The 14,085-nt window shown below is 32.1% G+C and overlaps 1 protein-coding gene and 1 long non-coding RNA gene across 3 annotated transcripts in view; one reads left to right on the forward strand and one right to left on the reverse strand.

Moving 5' to 3' along the window:
- The window catches only part of LOC147846022 (uncharacterized), an 885,319-nt gene extending 877,775 nt beyond the window's left edge, over positions 1-7,544 (forward strand). Inside the window, exon 2 of the long non-coding RNA XR_015481254.1 lies at positions 5,393-7,544. This is a non-coding gene — a long non-coding RNA (uncharacterized LOC147846022). The remainder of the gene's footprint in view (positions 1-5,392) is intronic.
- atp5pd (ATP synthase peripheral stalk subunit d) lies at positions 4,220-13,447 on the reverse strand. Of its 2 annotated transcripts, none has more exons than XM_087242362.1 (6): positions 13,116-13,447; positions 11,339-11,470; positions 9,069-9,165; positions 8,920-8,991; positions 6,392-6,454; positions 4,220-4,515 (listed from the first exon to the last, which is right to left on the reverse strand). In XM_087242362.1, the coding sequence occupies exons 1-6, from the start codon at positions 13,142-13,144 to the stop codon at positions 4,384-4,386; spliced, it is 525 nt and encodes a 174-aa protein (XP_087098488.1). In that variant the 5' UTR covers positions 13,145-13,447; the 3' UTR covers positions 4,220-4,383. The 2 variants fall into 2 exon arrangements, with proteins under 2 accessions (XP_087098488.1, NP_956996.1); NM_200702.1 differs by having other exon boundaries at positions 4,222-4,515; positions 13,409-13,436.
- Between the last annotated feature and the right edge of the window lie 638 nt (positions 13,448-14,085).

A 14,085-nucleotide genomic window follows, 5' to 3' on the forward strand; every position in this document is an offset into this window, starting at 1 on the left:
CACACTGGGTCACAAATTGTAATTTGTAACAATTCTGTAAATACAATGTAAGTGGATCATAATCCAATGAAATATTATGATTTGTTTGTTAGAATTAAGTCAGGCACATATAAGCATTAATTTAATACATTTTATGTAATACATTAATAAACAACATAATGCACATGTAAGGAAATTAAACTAGTAAATTGCAACTTTTCATTGTTTAAAATTAGAAATAGGCTATATGAAAACTTTACAACACTGTAAAAATCCTTTTTAAGCTGAATCAAATTAATCACGAGTTAATTAAACTTATATTAAACTGACTTAAAACAGCTTGCATAACTTATAAAATTAAAATAGAACATGATTAACTTAGTTCAGTAAGTTAAAATGACCTAAAACATATGCTGTCAGGACTAATTGATCAAATCATTTTTCACAGTGTACTGTAGCTAATGTTTGTATCTAATTTATGTATGTGCTGTGTCCATGTTTGGGTAGTTGTTACTGCAATTAATGACAAATATTTTAGCCAAAATCAGTAATCAATACCATGCTTTAAAATTAAATTCATTAGTATGTTCTCCTCGCCTCTAGGTTACAGCAGCTAAGGTAATGCAGGTGTACCACACTATTAAACAACATCAGCTATATCACTGCTGCAAAGATGTAAAAGAGAAAGACTGACTGCATCTGTTTACACAGATTTCAGTCAAATTATTTTAATGTCCAAGTGTTCATACTTTCCTGAAAACATATTTTCAGTTGCGATTTACCACCACTGGCATGCTATTGGGCCTGTGATCACTGTGGTCTTGGCCCCCAAGTGAAATGGCCCCTGCTGCAGTAAACCCCTTATTTTTTGTCTCAAAAGTGGACACCCTGTTTACTAGGCTATTAGTAAAAATCACTGTACTAAATGTTCACTGCATCCAACAGCTTATTAGTGAGGTTGTTACATGAATGCTAGTCCACTAGCTTAGTAAATTCCTGCACTTGTCGCTGTTAAGCTTCAGGAAATTGCATCATAATCACATACTAACCCGGGATTACTTTACATGTTACATCCGAGAGGCTGTATTAGATTTGAGTTCTTACAAACGAATGTTTTGTCAGAGAATCGCGTTCCCTAATTCATATTTAAGGATTACCTCCAGGAGCTGACATACAAAGAGTTTCATAGTAAGTTTCTTCAGTCACATCAATGTTTACATCATCGTCAGTTTTCTACACACAGATCCACTGCGCCCTCTAGTGTTTGATTGAGAAGATTCATTGAGAACTATGGTAGGCACCTACGTAGCCTACAAAACATTCATTCATTCATTTTGCTTCAGCTTAGTCCCTTATTTATCAGGGGTTGCCTTACCATAATTATTGAATAAAGTGGGTAATAACTTGGAAATATTCCTTAGCCTAACCTCAGTTATAGCCTATAACCTGGCAGTACACAGTAAAATATATATCGGCTTGCATGGAAAAGAAGGTACTTTGGGGTGAAGCATCTTAAACGTTATCGCAGAAGAAAGTCTCTCACACACAGAAAGCATATTTCATGGCCTAAAGGACATGCTCTCAAATATCCGAGCATGACAATTGAAGGTTTATGGTGTGGCCTTGAGACTGCGGCCATGACTAAAGCCGAGCATCACATAAAAGACGCTCACTGTGCAGCTCCGGTTCCACTTCATCCTTTTATACAGTGGTGACCATGAATCAAAGATGTCCAAGCTATTTAGTGGACGCACGGAAACTAGACTTGAACACAAACAAGATTTGGATCACTGAGACTTAATTGACTCTTTTCTGCTCGTCTGGTCAGGCTTCTGCTGGGAAAATAAATAAATCAATAATTCATATACTGGTGGGTCATTCCTAGGCCCACGCAGAATCTGCGCGCGCAGAATTCCGCAGATTTTTAGCCCATCATTAATTCAGTTTTTTTACTTGAAGTGTGTAAATCTTCATTTATTCAGTTTTTTAAATTAATTAATATTACTAACATGAAAATCTGATTTATGTACAATGCAGTAAGTAAAATGTTCTGTCTTTTAGTAGTTAGGCCTATCTTATATCTTATATCTTATTGGATTTGCATTGTAAACATTAAAGAAAAGTATTTTTTTATTTTTTATTTTTACATATTAATGTTTTAGTTTAGTGATACTCCCAAAATAATTCCTCAGATTTTTAGCCCATCATCAATTCTGTTTCAAGAGTTCACACTTAGCTGATTGATTATAATCAAGTTTGGCATGCTGTCCCGGGAGAGAGCCCTGAGCTCGAAGGTTCTTGAGCCCTGGGCTCCCTCCCGTTTGGAGGAAGATAGGGGAGCCTTGAGCTCAGGTAGATCTCGACAACTCCCCTTTGATAAGAGCTGATGACTAAAAATTGAATGCTATGAAAAGATATGCTGCATTGCAAAATTTAGATTTATCAATTTACTTGTTGTGCATGTTTTTTGGAATGTGGGAGGAAATCGGAGGACCCGGGGAAAACCCACGCAAGCACGGAAAGAGGATGCAAATTACACACAGAAATGACCAACGGCCAGTTAAAGGACTAGAACCGGTGACGTTCTTGCTGTGAGGCACAGGGCAGCATGGTGGCCCAGTGACTAGCACTATGGAGGGAAAGGTGAAAAGGTAGGGGTGGAAGGGGGGATTCAAATCGAAGATGACTAGTGAAAAAACCCTGGCTCTTTATAGTGGTTAGGAATGGCCTGATTGGTGGATCATGCATGCTAATGCAGAACCAGCCGTGTTCAATCATAATCACGTGCTCCTCTCGAAATTAGTTTATGAATAAACTTCATTTAATTACTTGAGTAACTGTGTCAATCTATATTTATTCAGTTTTTAAATTAATTACAGTAATAATATTGACTAATACGAAAATGTTCAATTGATTTATGTGCAATGCAGTTTGTACAGTAATATGTTCTTGCTTCGTTTACCAAACAGACTTTACCAAATAAAGTGAATCTAATTGGTTTTGTATTTTAAAGATTAAATAAAAGTTAAAAAGATATTATTTTTTATGTCACATATTAAGGTTTTAGTTGTGATACTTCCAAAATAATTCCACAAAAATCTGCAGATTTTTACCAAAATTCTCTACAGATTCCGTTTGGCCCTAGTCATTGCTACTGTTTGGTGCCATTTGTGTCCCCAAGGCATATGGTACAGAATGTTAAAATATGCCATTAAAAAAAGTTCCTTAAAACTCGTCTAATAGGATTATCCCATGTCCACAAAAGTACACACTGATAAGTGCTCAAAATTAAAAACAATGTAAAATGAAGACTTTAATTGCAGTGCAATTAGCTGAATCGCCATATCCGAGGTCATGTAGGATTATGAAAAATCTATAAAATAGCCTACAATACTTTTTATTGATCGTTCATTCATCTCACCAAATACAATTTTTTTAACTAAAATAAATGCATAAAATGTGTTTTCCTGAAATTTGAGGTAGTTAAAAGTTTTTCAATATAATCCTAGGACAAGAATGGGTGTTCCTGAACAGTGTTTTGGGGCAACTTTGATGAAACGTTTTCATCCGCTTCATGTTGACTACTGTATACACATACACATTTACTTTGATATACAAATACAGGAATCAGAGAGTAAAATTAATTTCCTTTTTCAAGCTTTAAGACGTTTTCCATATTTTAAGAACACTTGGCGATAAACATTGGTGAGATTTTAACTTTCACTATATTTACTACATATTAATGTAAGAAACTAATCCAAAACTATAACATTATTCATATACTAAATAAAAAAATCTATCTGATCTATTTAGGCGCCTCTAGAACTGCAGAAATATTTGTTTTGCTTTGGTTACTGGAGTAAACAAAGCAGCATGATGTCAAATCTAGCAGGATTTCATTGATTTCATAAACTACACAGCATCCTGATATTCGCAGATTTAATTCGAGCTAACTTTAACATACAACCATACATTACATAATATAAATAATATAAAATGTAATACTTTGCAAAATAGCATTTAAGACTTGAATACTTTAAGGGCCTTAAATTTCTCTGCATTGATTAAATACTCAAGACTCCGCAAACACCTTGATAAAGCTTTACAACTTACATTCTTTTAGGCTGTTTGTGAACCTACATCATTAGAATGATTCACGCTGATATAAATTGCCTTTTCAATCATTTTACTGCATCATCAGTGTTTATATTCAACCACACAAACACAAAGAGCAAGCTAATATATTTAAACAATTTATTTATTATTTTTTCCATTTCCATTGACAAACAAAAGAGCGATGAGTCATTTGACGATTGGAATCACTTCAACAGCGGAAGCTTTACTCAGACCAGACTATACAGATCAGCCTCAGGCTCGGGAAGCTCTGATTTTGCTGATAATAATTTACAGGTCAGCTACAGGCTTGTATGGCCAGTATGGATACTTCTGCTTGTCCAGCTTGGTCTCTGGGAAGGTGTTGTTGAGATCCTCGATGGTCATCTGATCGAAGGGGATCATGTTCCTGAACTTCTCAAGCTGCCAAGGACAAACAATCAGATGGGTCAGACATTTTGAAACTGCTAGTTTTAGTATAATTCTGCCCTATAAAGGCAAAAGACCTGAAGTCGCTGGAGAGTTGAATTGAGAAAAAAATACTTCATTTTATCAAAAATACTTAATGAATTTTTTCGACCTCCTAGACTATCTTAATCCAGCATTTCTACGATTCTGTGAATCATATATTCAAGTTCGGTAGAGAAGCGGTGGTCGCACAAGTCTTCTCATTGTTTTACATGCGTTGCTCAGCGACATGGACACCGCCAAATGATGTTAAAAGAGTCACATACTGTATTTATATGGTAGAATTTATCCCAAGATGTCATTTTTGTCTTCATGTAATGATGTATTCGCGACCGCAAAATCACAAGTGAAGTGAGCTGCTGACTGTGAGCTGTTACCACAGAGAGGGCGAGCGCACATCCTACTTAATAGGTGCATTCGACATAAAGCCGGTGATCAACGAGATTAGCCGATCGCATGCGGGGGCGGAGTTAAAAATTGAGCCGTCAAGCCTGACAGCAGGACACTTCGGGCAGTCATGATGACCGATCATGATGGCGTCATCATCTTTTTTTTTTTTAATAACAACAAAAGATTTACAGTACAAATAACATAGAATATAGTCTCTACAAACTTTAGTTCATTTTTAAACAATAAGGGAATTATGAATTAAATAATATTATACTATAATATTATTATATATATTAGACTATTTAATACAAAGCAATAAGCACAAATTCTAGGAGTTTAAAAATCCCTCTTTAGGTTAATACTTTTTATTTGAATATGCTAAAAAGGGGATTACATTACATTTTATTTAAAGTTTATAAGACTTATTTGAGTTAATATTCAGGTTATTTACTAAAAAATATCATTTAAATAATTCATAGAGCTGAATACAGTAAATAGTCTGTATATAAAAAAAAGTCTGCAAACAATCTAGCCTTTATAAACAAATGAACAAAAACATGATTACTGCAGTAAAATATTAGTAGTCATTTAATAAGCATGATTTGTACAAGATAGAGATGGTATGAAAAGTTTTTGTTTTGAAATTTGTGAATTGGAATTTGTCCAATAATAATCCCGAAACACACGTGTTTGTTGTCATGCAGTGAACTCGCGTAATATCAGTGTCGTCGTCGCAGCTCCAGCAGCCGCTCTTCAGATGCTGCACTGGCTAAATCAGTCGTCTGTTCTCGGAGCGCTGTCACTACTTTGATTCCACCTATGACAGTCATGTGGCGTCCGCGCAGCGTCAATCCGGACAATATTTCTAGCCAGTGTGCACCGCTTTAAGATTTTGATCAATCTGTGCAGCGCTGCATGAAGTCGAACGCACTATTGTCCCCTTACTCGAGTTGAACTAATTTTTGTTTGATACTTTGTTTCAATTTGCTACTTTATAATTTTCTTTTTATTATTGTAAATATTTCTCTGTTTTGTACATATTTGGCCATTATTCTGGTTTAATTTTTGTACATGAAATCACTTTTGTTGGCAGTTCTTTTGTCAGTCTTTAGCTTACATCTTCACATTGTAAAATTACCACACTTTTTAAACGTTTTTCCTTACAAGTAGGTTTCGTGAAACAGTTTCGACAGATAGTGTGCTCTTTATCTACAACAACTAATCTTACTAATACAATTCAAATTGGTTCAATTAGTTAGAAACAAGTGACGTCAACCTCAACAATGGGCAGCAGGGGGTATGACACCACTAGAGTTTCGCGATATTTTGGTTTGGTTTGTAATATAATATATCTAGATAAAGTGTAGTACCAATGCAGTTGCTAAAATTGTGTCCCTTAACACTGATGCTTCAACACCACATCATTCCAAAAATGTCTTACCTCCTTTTCATACTCTGCAATACGAGCTTTAGATGCTTCCAGGTAAGCAGCTGCAGACTTGTTCTGGAATACACCAAGAGAGCACAAAACAATGTGTGAATGACTTCACAAACAATAAACAAATAGGAATTTCATTGCTGTAAAACTTTCAATTCAAAATGTCATCAGAAAGAAAAAAAGATCAATAAAATTAAAGGGACAGTTCACCCAAAAAGGAAAATTTGCCAACTTTTAGGAATTTCTTTCTTCTGTTGAACATGAAACAAAATATTCTTAACAATGTCAGGAAATAACAGCCATTGACTTACACAACAGGAAAAAAAAAAATAGTCAAAGTCAATGGCTTTTTAAAAAGGTTTAGAACAAGTGGAAGATGAGTAAATGACGACAATTTATATTTTCTGGTGATCTATCTCTTTAAAATATCTACACTACACGTGGGTAAATAATGATGTTGTTTATTATCAAAGCACTGTAATTCATTAAATGCATAAGAACCCACAGGAGAAAACTAAATTGATAAAAGATACAGTGGCCACTGAGTTAAGACAATGGAACTTTTCATAATGTTTTTTTTTCTTTTTTTTTTTTTTCTGATTACACAAATGCAGAAAGATCTCAGGGCTCCCACTCTCTTAACCAAATGACAAATCTGATTTATATTTACAAAAAAGTTATATCTCCATGACCTATAATGAACAATATGGCGCTGTTGTGTTTCCCATAGTATTAAAATTGTTAGAGCTTGATTGTTATTTTTCATTCATTTAATAGCCATTATGAGAATAATAATAGATAATTAACCTTATATTTTGAGCACACGGTCTAACATGGTCTATGAAGGGGTCTTTTTTTTGTAGCCAAAGCTCTTGAAGTTTACATTTTCTTGGCATGTTTTAACTGTTTCTGGTTGGTGATTGTGTTTGACTTGAGTTGTTACCAGTTACCATACAGGTAAGGAATAAAAGAGTGCTAAAAAGTAGTCTTCCAATAACATAGTAGGCAAACCATGTGAAATAAGAGATATAAAACTTAATACATTATAGAAAATTAGCATTTCAATAAATGGAAACAAATTTTTAAATCTACAAACAAAAAGTTCCTGATAAACTATAACCTGAAGGTAAGATAAAAAAAAAAAAAAAAAAAACAATATTACTTTCAATGTCTGGAATAGAATTTTTAAAATTCCAAGATATTCCAGAAATTCCATTGGTGTGTATATATATATATATATATATATATATATATATATATATATATATATATATATATATATATATATATATATATATATATATATAATTAATATGTAATTTATTTATTTATTTAATAACATTTATTTGTTTTACATTTTTGATTATTATTATTATTAATATAAAAATTTAACTACTACTACTAATAATAATTATTATTATTATTAAATGCAAATTAAATAATTAGCAAATACATCATTATATTTACTATGATAATTAAATATAGATTAAAAATAATTACTATTATGATAATGATAATTATTAATAAAAATAACAAGCATAAATAAATAAATTAATAAATAAATTAATTATGTGGTAATTAGTTACCATAAAACAATTATCAAAAATACTTTACACTTAGAATTACAGGAATAAAATGTAGGCAAACCATATGAAAAAGGCGTGATAAAACTTGATGCATTATAGAAAAATTGCATTTTGATATGTGGAAACTAATATTTAAAGCTACAAACAAAAATTGCCTGATATCCTACAACCTGAAAAAAACAAACAATATTAATTTCAATGTATGGAATAAAACTTTTAAAATTCCAAGAGATTCCAGAAAAACCATAAAAATAATAATAATAATAATAATAATTATTATTATTAGTAGTAGTAGTAGTAGTAGTATTATCAAACAATTACAAAATAAACTATTATTTTTTCATTCTGTTTTTATTACTATTATTATTATTAATAATAATAATAATAATAATAATAATATTAATAATATAATAAAATATACTTTTAATATTAATATTAATTAATAGTATGATGATGGTTATAATTTTAATTAAATGCAAATTAAGTAATTAAATTATTACATTTATTTGTATTATTATAATTTAAAATGTACATCTCATAATAATAATAATAATAATAAAAGTAATGATAATTATTATTATTAGTAGTAGTAGTATGACAATGGTTATTATTATTATTATTATTATTATTATTATTATTATTATTAATTACTATAGTGTAACATCAAGTATAAGAGGTAAAAACTCGTAAACATAAAAAAAAAAATACGTGCAAAAAAAGCCTTAAAAAAGGTGCATTTTAAGGATGATTTTACCACCTTCCAACATTCTGCATGCCTCATATTATGCGACCATAATTTCCAGAGTTTGAGTTAGGAAGGTGAACATTTAAAAGACCAAAGTCAGAGGAAAGGAGCTCGCGTCTAGTAGAGTACACCATTTACAGACCAGAGGGAACCCTGACATCTACTGGAATAAGCATAAACTACAGTATGCAGAGACTCACAGCCTCCTGCTCCTGAGCATCAATCTTGGCAGTCTGAGTGTCCACAGGCTCAGGAACAGTCAGTCCGGCAAACTGTAGGCAAATGTAGAAGTCTATTAGATGAACAGCAGAATTATAAATGGTGTGAATGAGAAATGACTGAATCTCACCTTCTTCTCAAACTCATCCACCATGCCTGCTTTGGCCACCACTGCTCTGTAGTGGCTCCAGTTGATCGTAGATGGTTTCTCTGGCAAAGATGCAAGTCTGCAAGTAAAAAAAAAAAAAGACCAGGGTACTTACTATTGGATGCAAAACTTCAATAAGCGCTTTACACATAGGGGGGAATTTCCTCATCCATCACCAGTGTGCAGCATCCACCTGGATGACATGACGGCAGCCATTTTGCGCCAGACCTCACACCACACACCAGCTGATTGGTGGAAAGGAGACAGAGTGATGAAGCCAATTATGATATGGGGAGGGTTAGGGGGCCAGTGGGCAAATTTGGCCAGGATGCCAGGGTGAAACCCCTACTTTTTTTCGAAGGACATCCTAGGAATTTTAACGACCAGAGAGTCGGGACCTCGGTTTTAACATCTCATTCGAAAGACGGCGCTCACTGAGCAGTATAGAGTCCCTATTACTATACTGGGGCATTAGGACCCACACATACCGCAGGTTGGGCACCCCCTGCAGGCCTCACTTACACCACTTCCAGCAGCAACTTATCTTTCCCATGTGGTCTCCCATACAGGTACTGACCAGGCGCAGCAATGCCTAGCTTCAGTGGGCGACCATGCGAGAGATGCAGAGAGCTAGTTGCAGGCTATAACAAAATTATTAATAACCAATTTCCAATAACTATGTTATATTTTTGCTATGGTGACTGTACATAATATTTTACTACCTATTTTGCAAGATACTAGTATTCAGCTTGAAGTGCAATTTAAAGGTTTAACTAAGTTATTATTTTAACCAGAATAACAGTATTTTGTTCCGTAAACAATAATAATAAAAAAATAATAATAATTATAAAAAAAAAATATATATATATATATATATATATATATATATATATATATATATATATATTAATAAAAGCACTCACACAAACATTTATTTATTTTATTATTATTTATGAATTTTTTTATGAAAAAAAATAAATAAATCAGGAACTACTATGAAAATTTCATTTTGGAAAATATTTATTTTAAAAATGAATCAAAAATAAATAAAATAAATGGGAATAAAAATTTCACAGGAAGGCTAATAATTTTGACTAACGTGTAATTTTGAATTTTGACTAACTAAAAAGTGTAAAAAAAACTACGTGAAATGTATTATCACATAAAGGTTCCCATTCTATGGCCCACTCTCTGACATTCAATAAATAAATTAATCAATTTCCATGACCTATAATAAACAGGTAGCGAGTATTTTAAATCAATCCATTTGAAGCTTTATTTACTTCTTTACAGATATTTTATTTCAAAAGTAATTTTTAAGTTTTGATTGATTGACAAAAAATGAAATGCAAAAGTATATTTAATCACGTGTTATGTCACATCGGTTTAGTATACTTGGTTTAATTCATGAAATTTGACTTATTGCTGGTTTACAAGTCAGAAAAAGGAATAAAACGGCATTAAAAGTAGCATAAACCATAACAATGACCAAAACACATTTAAACAATGTGCTAAGCAACCCAGTTAAAGTTACATTTTTACATTAAAGTAAATAAAAATTTCATTTTAAAACAACAACAACAACAACAAAAACTAGTATTTAACCTAACTTTCAGAAGTAAACTTTCAGAACTAACTTTCTGAAGTAAACCTTTTAAAATGTATTACCATATTACCCTGAAATTAGTGTTAAACTTTTTAATGTTATTTACTTCTTTTCAAGTTTAAATTGATGTGGCCATCATTAAGAGTAGTTTGATAAATGTTAGATATATGTATATTTTCTTCACATTAACTAGAAAAAATATTAATAATAAATAAATAAATAATAATAACAATTAATAAATCACAAAATATATATTTAAAAAAAAAAGAAAAAAAAAAGAAACAGTATACTTTAAAACTGTTTCACGTTTTAGTATTTATCCTAAAGGAAATGAATAAAATCTAGTTATATTGGGGGGATTGGGTGTTGGTGATGGAGGAGTCATGACATTTTTATATATTATATCAGAATAAATTCTGTTAAGATGTTTTCCCCCAAACATTAAGTCCAGGACCCTCCACTGATCAGCACCTGACCCGTGTTTTACTCAGGACCACAACAATCTTGGCTTACAAAGCACATTAGCTTTGTTTAAATAAATAAATAAATAAATGGCTGTAATGAATTTACCCATCGCTCCTACATAATTTACAAATTAGACAAATCGTGTGGTTCATGTTCTTCATGTACAGTCCAGTGGACTCACTTTGCTGAGATGGCATCGCTGCGGGTCTTCAGACTGTTGAACATGGCCCTCTGGTTCGGTGGGACCCTCTCTGCAAAAGCCAGCCAATCAATGGCCTTCACGGCTGCACGTCGACCTGCCATTTTGCTGCTTCTACCAAAACATTTTAATTCAGAGGTGCTTATTATGAACTTCGCAGAAGTTAAGCAAAGACCATCAAGTGCATGCAAAGTAAACTGTATAAGCAACAACTCCCAAGGAAAATAAATTCATGCATATGTCAATTTATTATTATTTATAATATTTATTATTATTAATAACAGTTTGAACTTTTAACCAAGTGTTTACTTCAGTCTAACAGAAAGACAACATCCAAAATTTCGGTTATCAGACTGTATTAATTTGTGTCTGTAGATTTAAATTACAACACATATGTATTTTTAGGATTGCCTTCTCAAAATTTATATCTTGGTCTTTGCACAGAGCCATAAATGTCCACCTCAGCAGCAGGTGACTACACCAAACTTCACAGTTGTATTAATATCTGTATTCTGAAGGTTTTTACACACATTTATGTTCATAATTTGCCCAATTATGTATATATACAGAGCATTTAAAAATGTGTATTTTTGGGTATAGTGTTACTGAATTATGAAGAAGAGCAATTCAAGTGTTATGGATGTGACATTTGCAGTAAAAACTAAGAACATAAATTCACATGAAAAGTGAATGTTAACATATATTGAAACATCATTATACATATATATATATTATATGTTTTTAGAACAACTGACCACTGAGTTGAGGGAGTAGAACACTATCAATCTGTAAACATGCATGTACTTTTAATGAGGAAAATAAGTATGCGTTATGGATGCGAGTTTGCAGTATAAGAGATACTTTGTAGAAATTCTGTAAATTAAACTGCACAACCCAAAAGAAATGATGCTAATCAAAAGGATAAAATGTCTCTCTATAGAACAAAAATTTACTTTTTTTCAATTTGACATTTTTGCATTTATGAGGGAAAAAAAGTGTTGTTATGGATGTGAACATCTCTCTGTTATGGATGTGACGGATCTGAAATTGCCAGTTGTGTGACTTTGGTAAATCAAAGATAATAGTTTGAAAACACTGACAGAAACATTTTTTTGAGTATTTCCAAAGTACTGTAAAATACAAGCCTACAAAAAAATAAATAATAATAATAATAATAAATAAAAATAAAACGTAGAAACAGTTTCATATTTTGGTAAAAACTTTTTTCATGACAAGGTTGACATTTGCATGGAATTGCCCAGTAATAAAAAAACACCAAAATTACCTTTGTAAAAGTCGTTGAAATAAAATAATAATAAATCACCTGAATTAATTCAATGTCAAAATGTCTGTGCTATAGAAATGTATGCAACTTGGTGTGTTTAACAAAATAAAGCCCCATTTGTGTAACAAGGCATATATATATATATATATATATATATATATATATATATATATATATATATATATATATATATATAAATTATTATTTTTTTTGCAAACTTGCAATGCAATACAGTTTATATAATTGAACTATTCTTAGAATAGTCATTTATAGCTCGTTATTTTAATTCTCGCCATTATAGCTCATTTTTAAACAATTCACCTTGCCTTCATTATAAATGTTTTAACGTAAAGCATTATATAGTAAGCTATATTTGAACATGTGTTATTAGTATACAAAAATAATACTGAATGTTTAGATGTTATATGCAAACATTTGTGAATACACGACTCAGAAAGACACGACTTTACTTACTTAGCTATAAGGTTGATCTCTTTTCTCATTTAAACAGTTCTCATAACAATTTAGATGCATTTTGATTACAGGAATATGGCAAATTAAAACAAAAGAAATGATAATCCTTCTCTAACGCAGAGATAAGTCAACAAGACAAGGTCAGCGTGTTGCGAGCTGACAAATACAACTATGTAAACTCCACGTCGTGTCTCAATAACAGTAGGCTACGTCCTAATATTAATTGTTATGTCGAGAAAAGATAATAGGACCTGTAATTATTAGGAAAATGATGGAATCTTGACCGTACTTACTGCTCAAGGATCAAGCCGCTGCAATGACAGAAGCGTGATGGCGGCTGGAGAGCGGAAACGCGGTTAAGAAAGCAGCGCTCCTTACTGAGACCCAGCGGCTTGGAGAAAAACTGCAGCTCATATGAATAACACACTAGACTGACGAGTCCACCAGAGGGCAGGAAACAGACACATGGCTTAATAAGATTATCCCCTAAGGATTAATATTTTTGTGTAATTTAATTTAAAAAATAAATTCTACATTTGAAGTCAACGGTTTCAGCTTTCTTCAAATATATGTCTGCTTTAAAATAACATGGCAATATTTTGATGCTTGTTTGCTGTTTTAAGCTCTTTTTTTTGCAGGTCATGTTCATCCATTTATTTTTTTCGGCTTAGTCCTTGAGCCACAATCAATAAATTTTGCATTATTTTTTTTTCTTTATAGTTAAAGTCCCTTCAATAGTATTTGATACAATTGATTATTTTATCATATTGATCTTTTTTGCAACCCTGTAAACACCCATATACTCATTCACACACTAATACACATGGCCAACTTAGTTTATTTAATTATACCACATGTCTTTGGACTATGGAAAACCGGAGCCCCTGATGGAGGAAACCCACACGAACTTGGGGAGAGTGAGTACCCTGCCGCCGCTTATCCTTAACAGAAAATAAATAAATAAATAAAT

Source organism: Danio rerio, chromosome 3, assembly GCF_052040795.2.
Source record: "Danio rerio strain M-AB ecotype USA chromosome 3, GRCz13ab, whole genome shotgun sequence".
NCBI classification, from domain to species: Eukaryota; Metazoa; Chordata; class Actinopteri; order Cypriniformes; family Danionidae; genus Danio; species Danio rerio.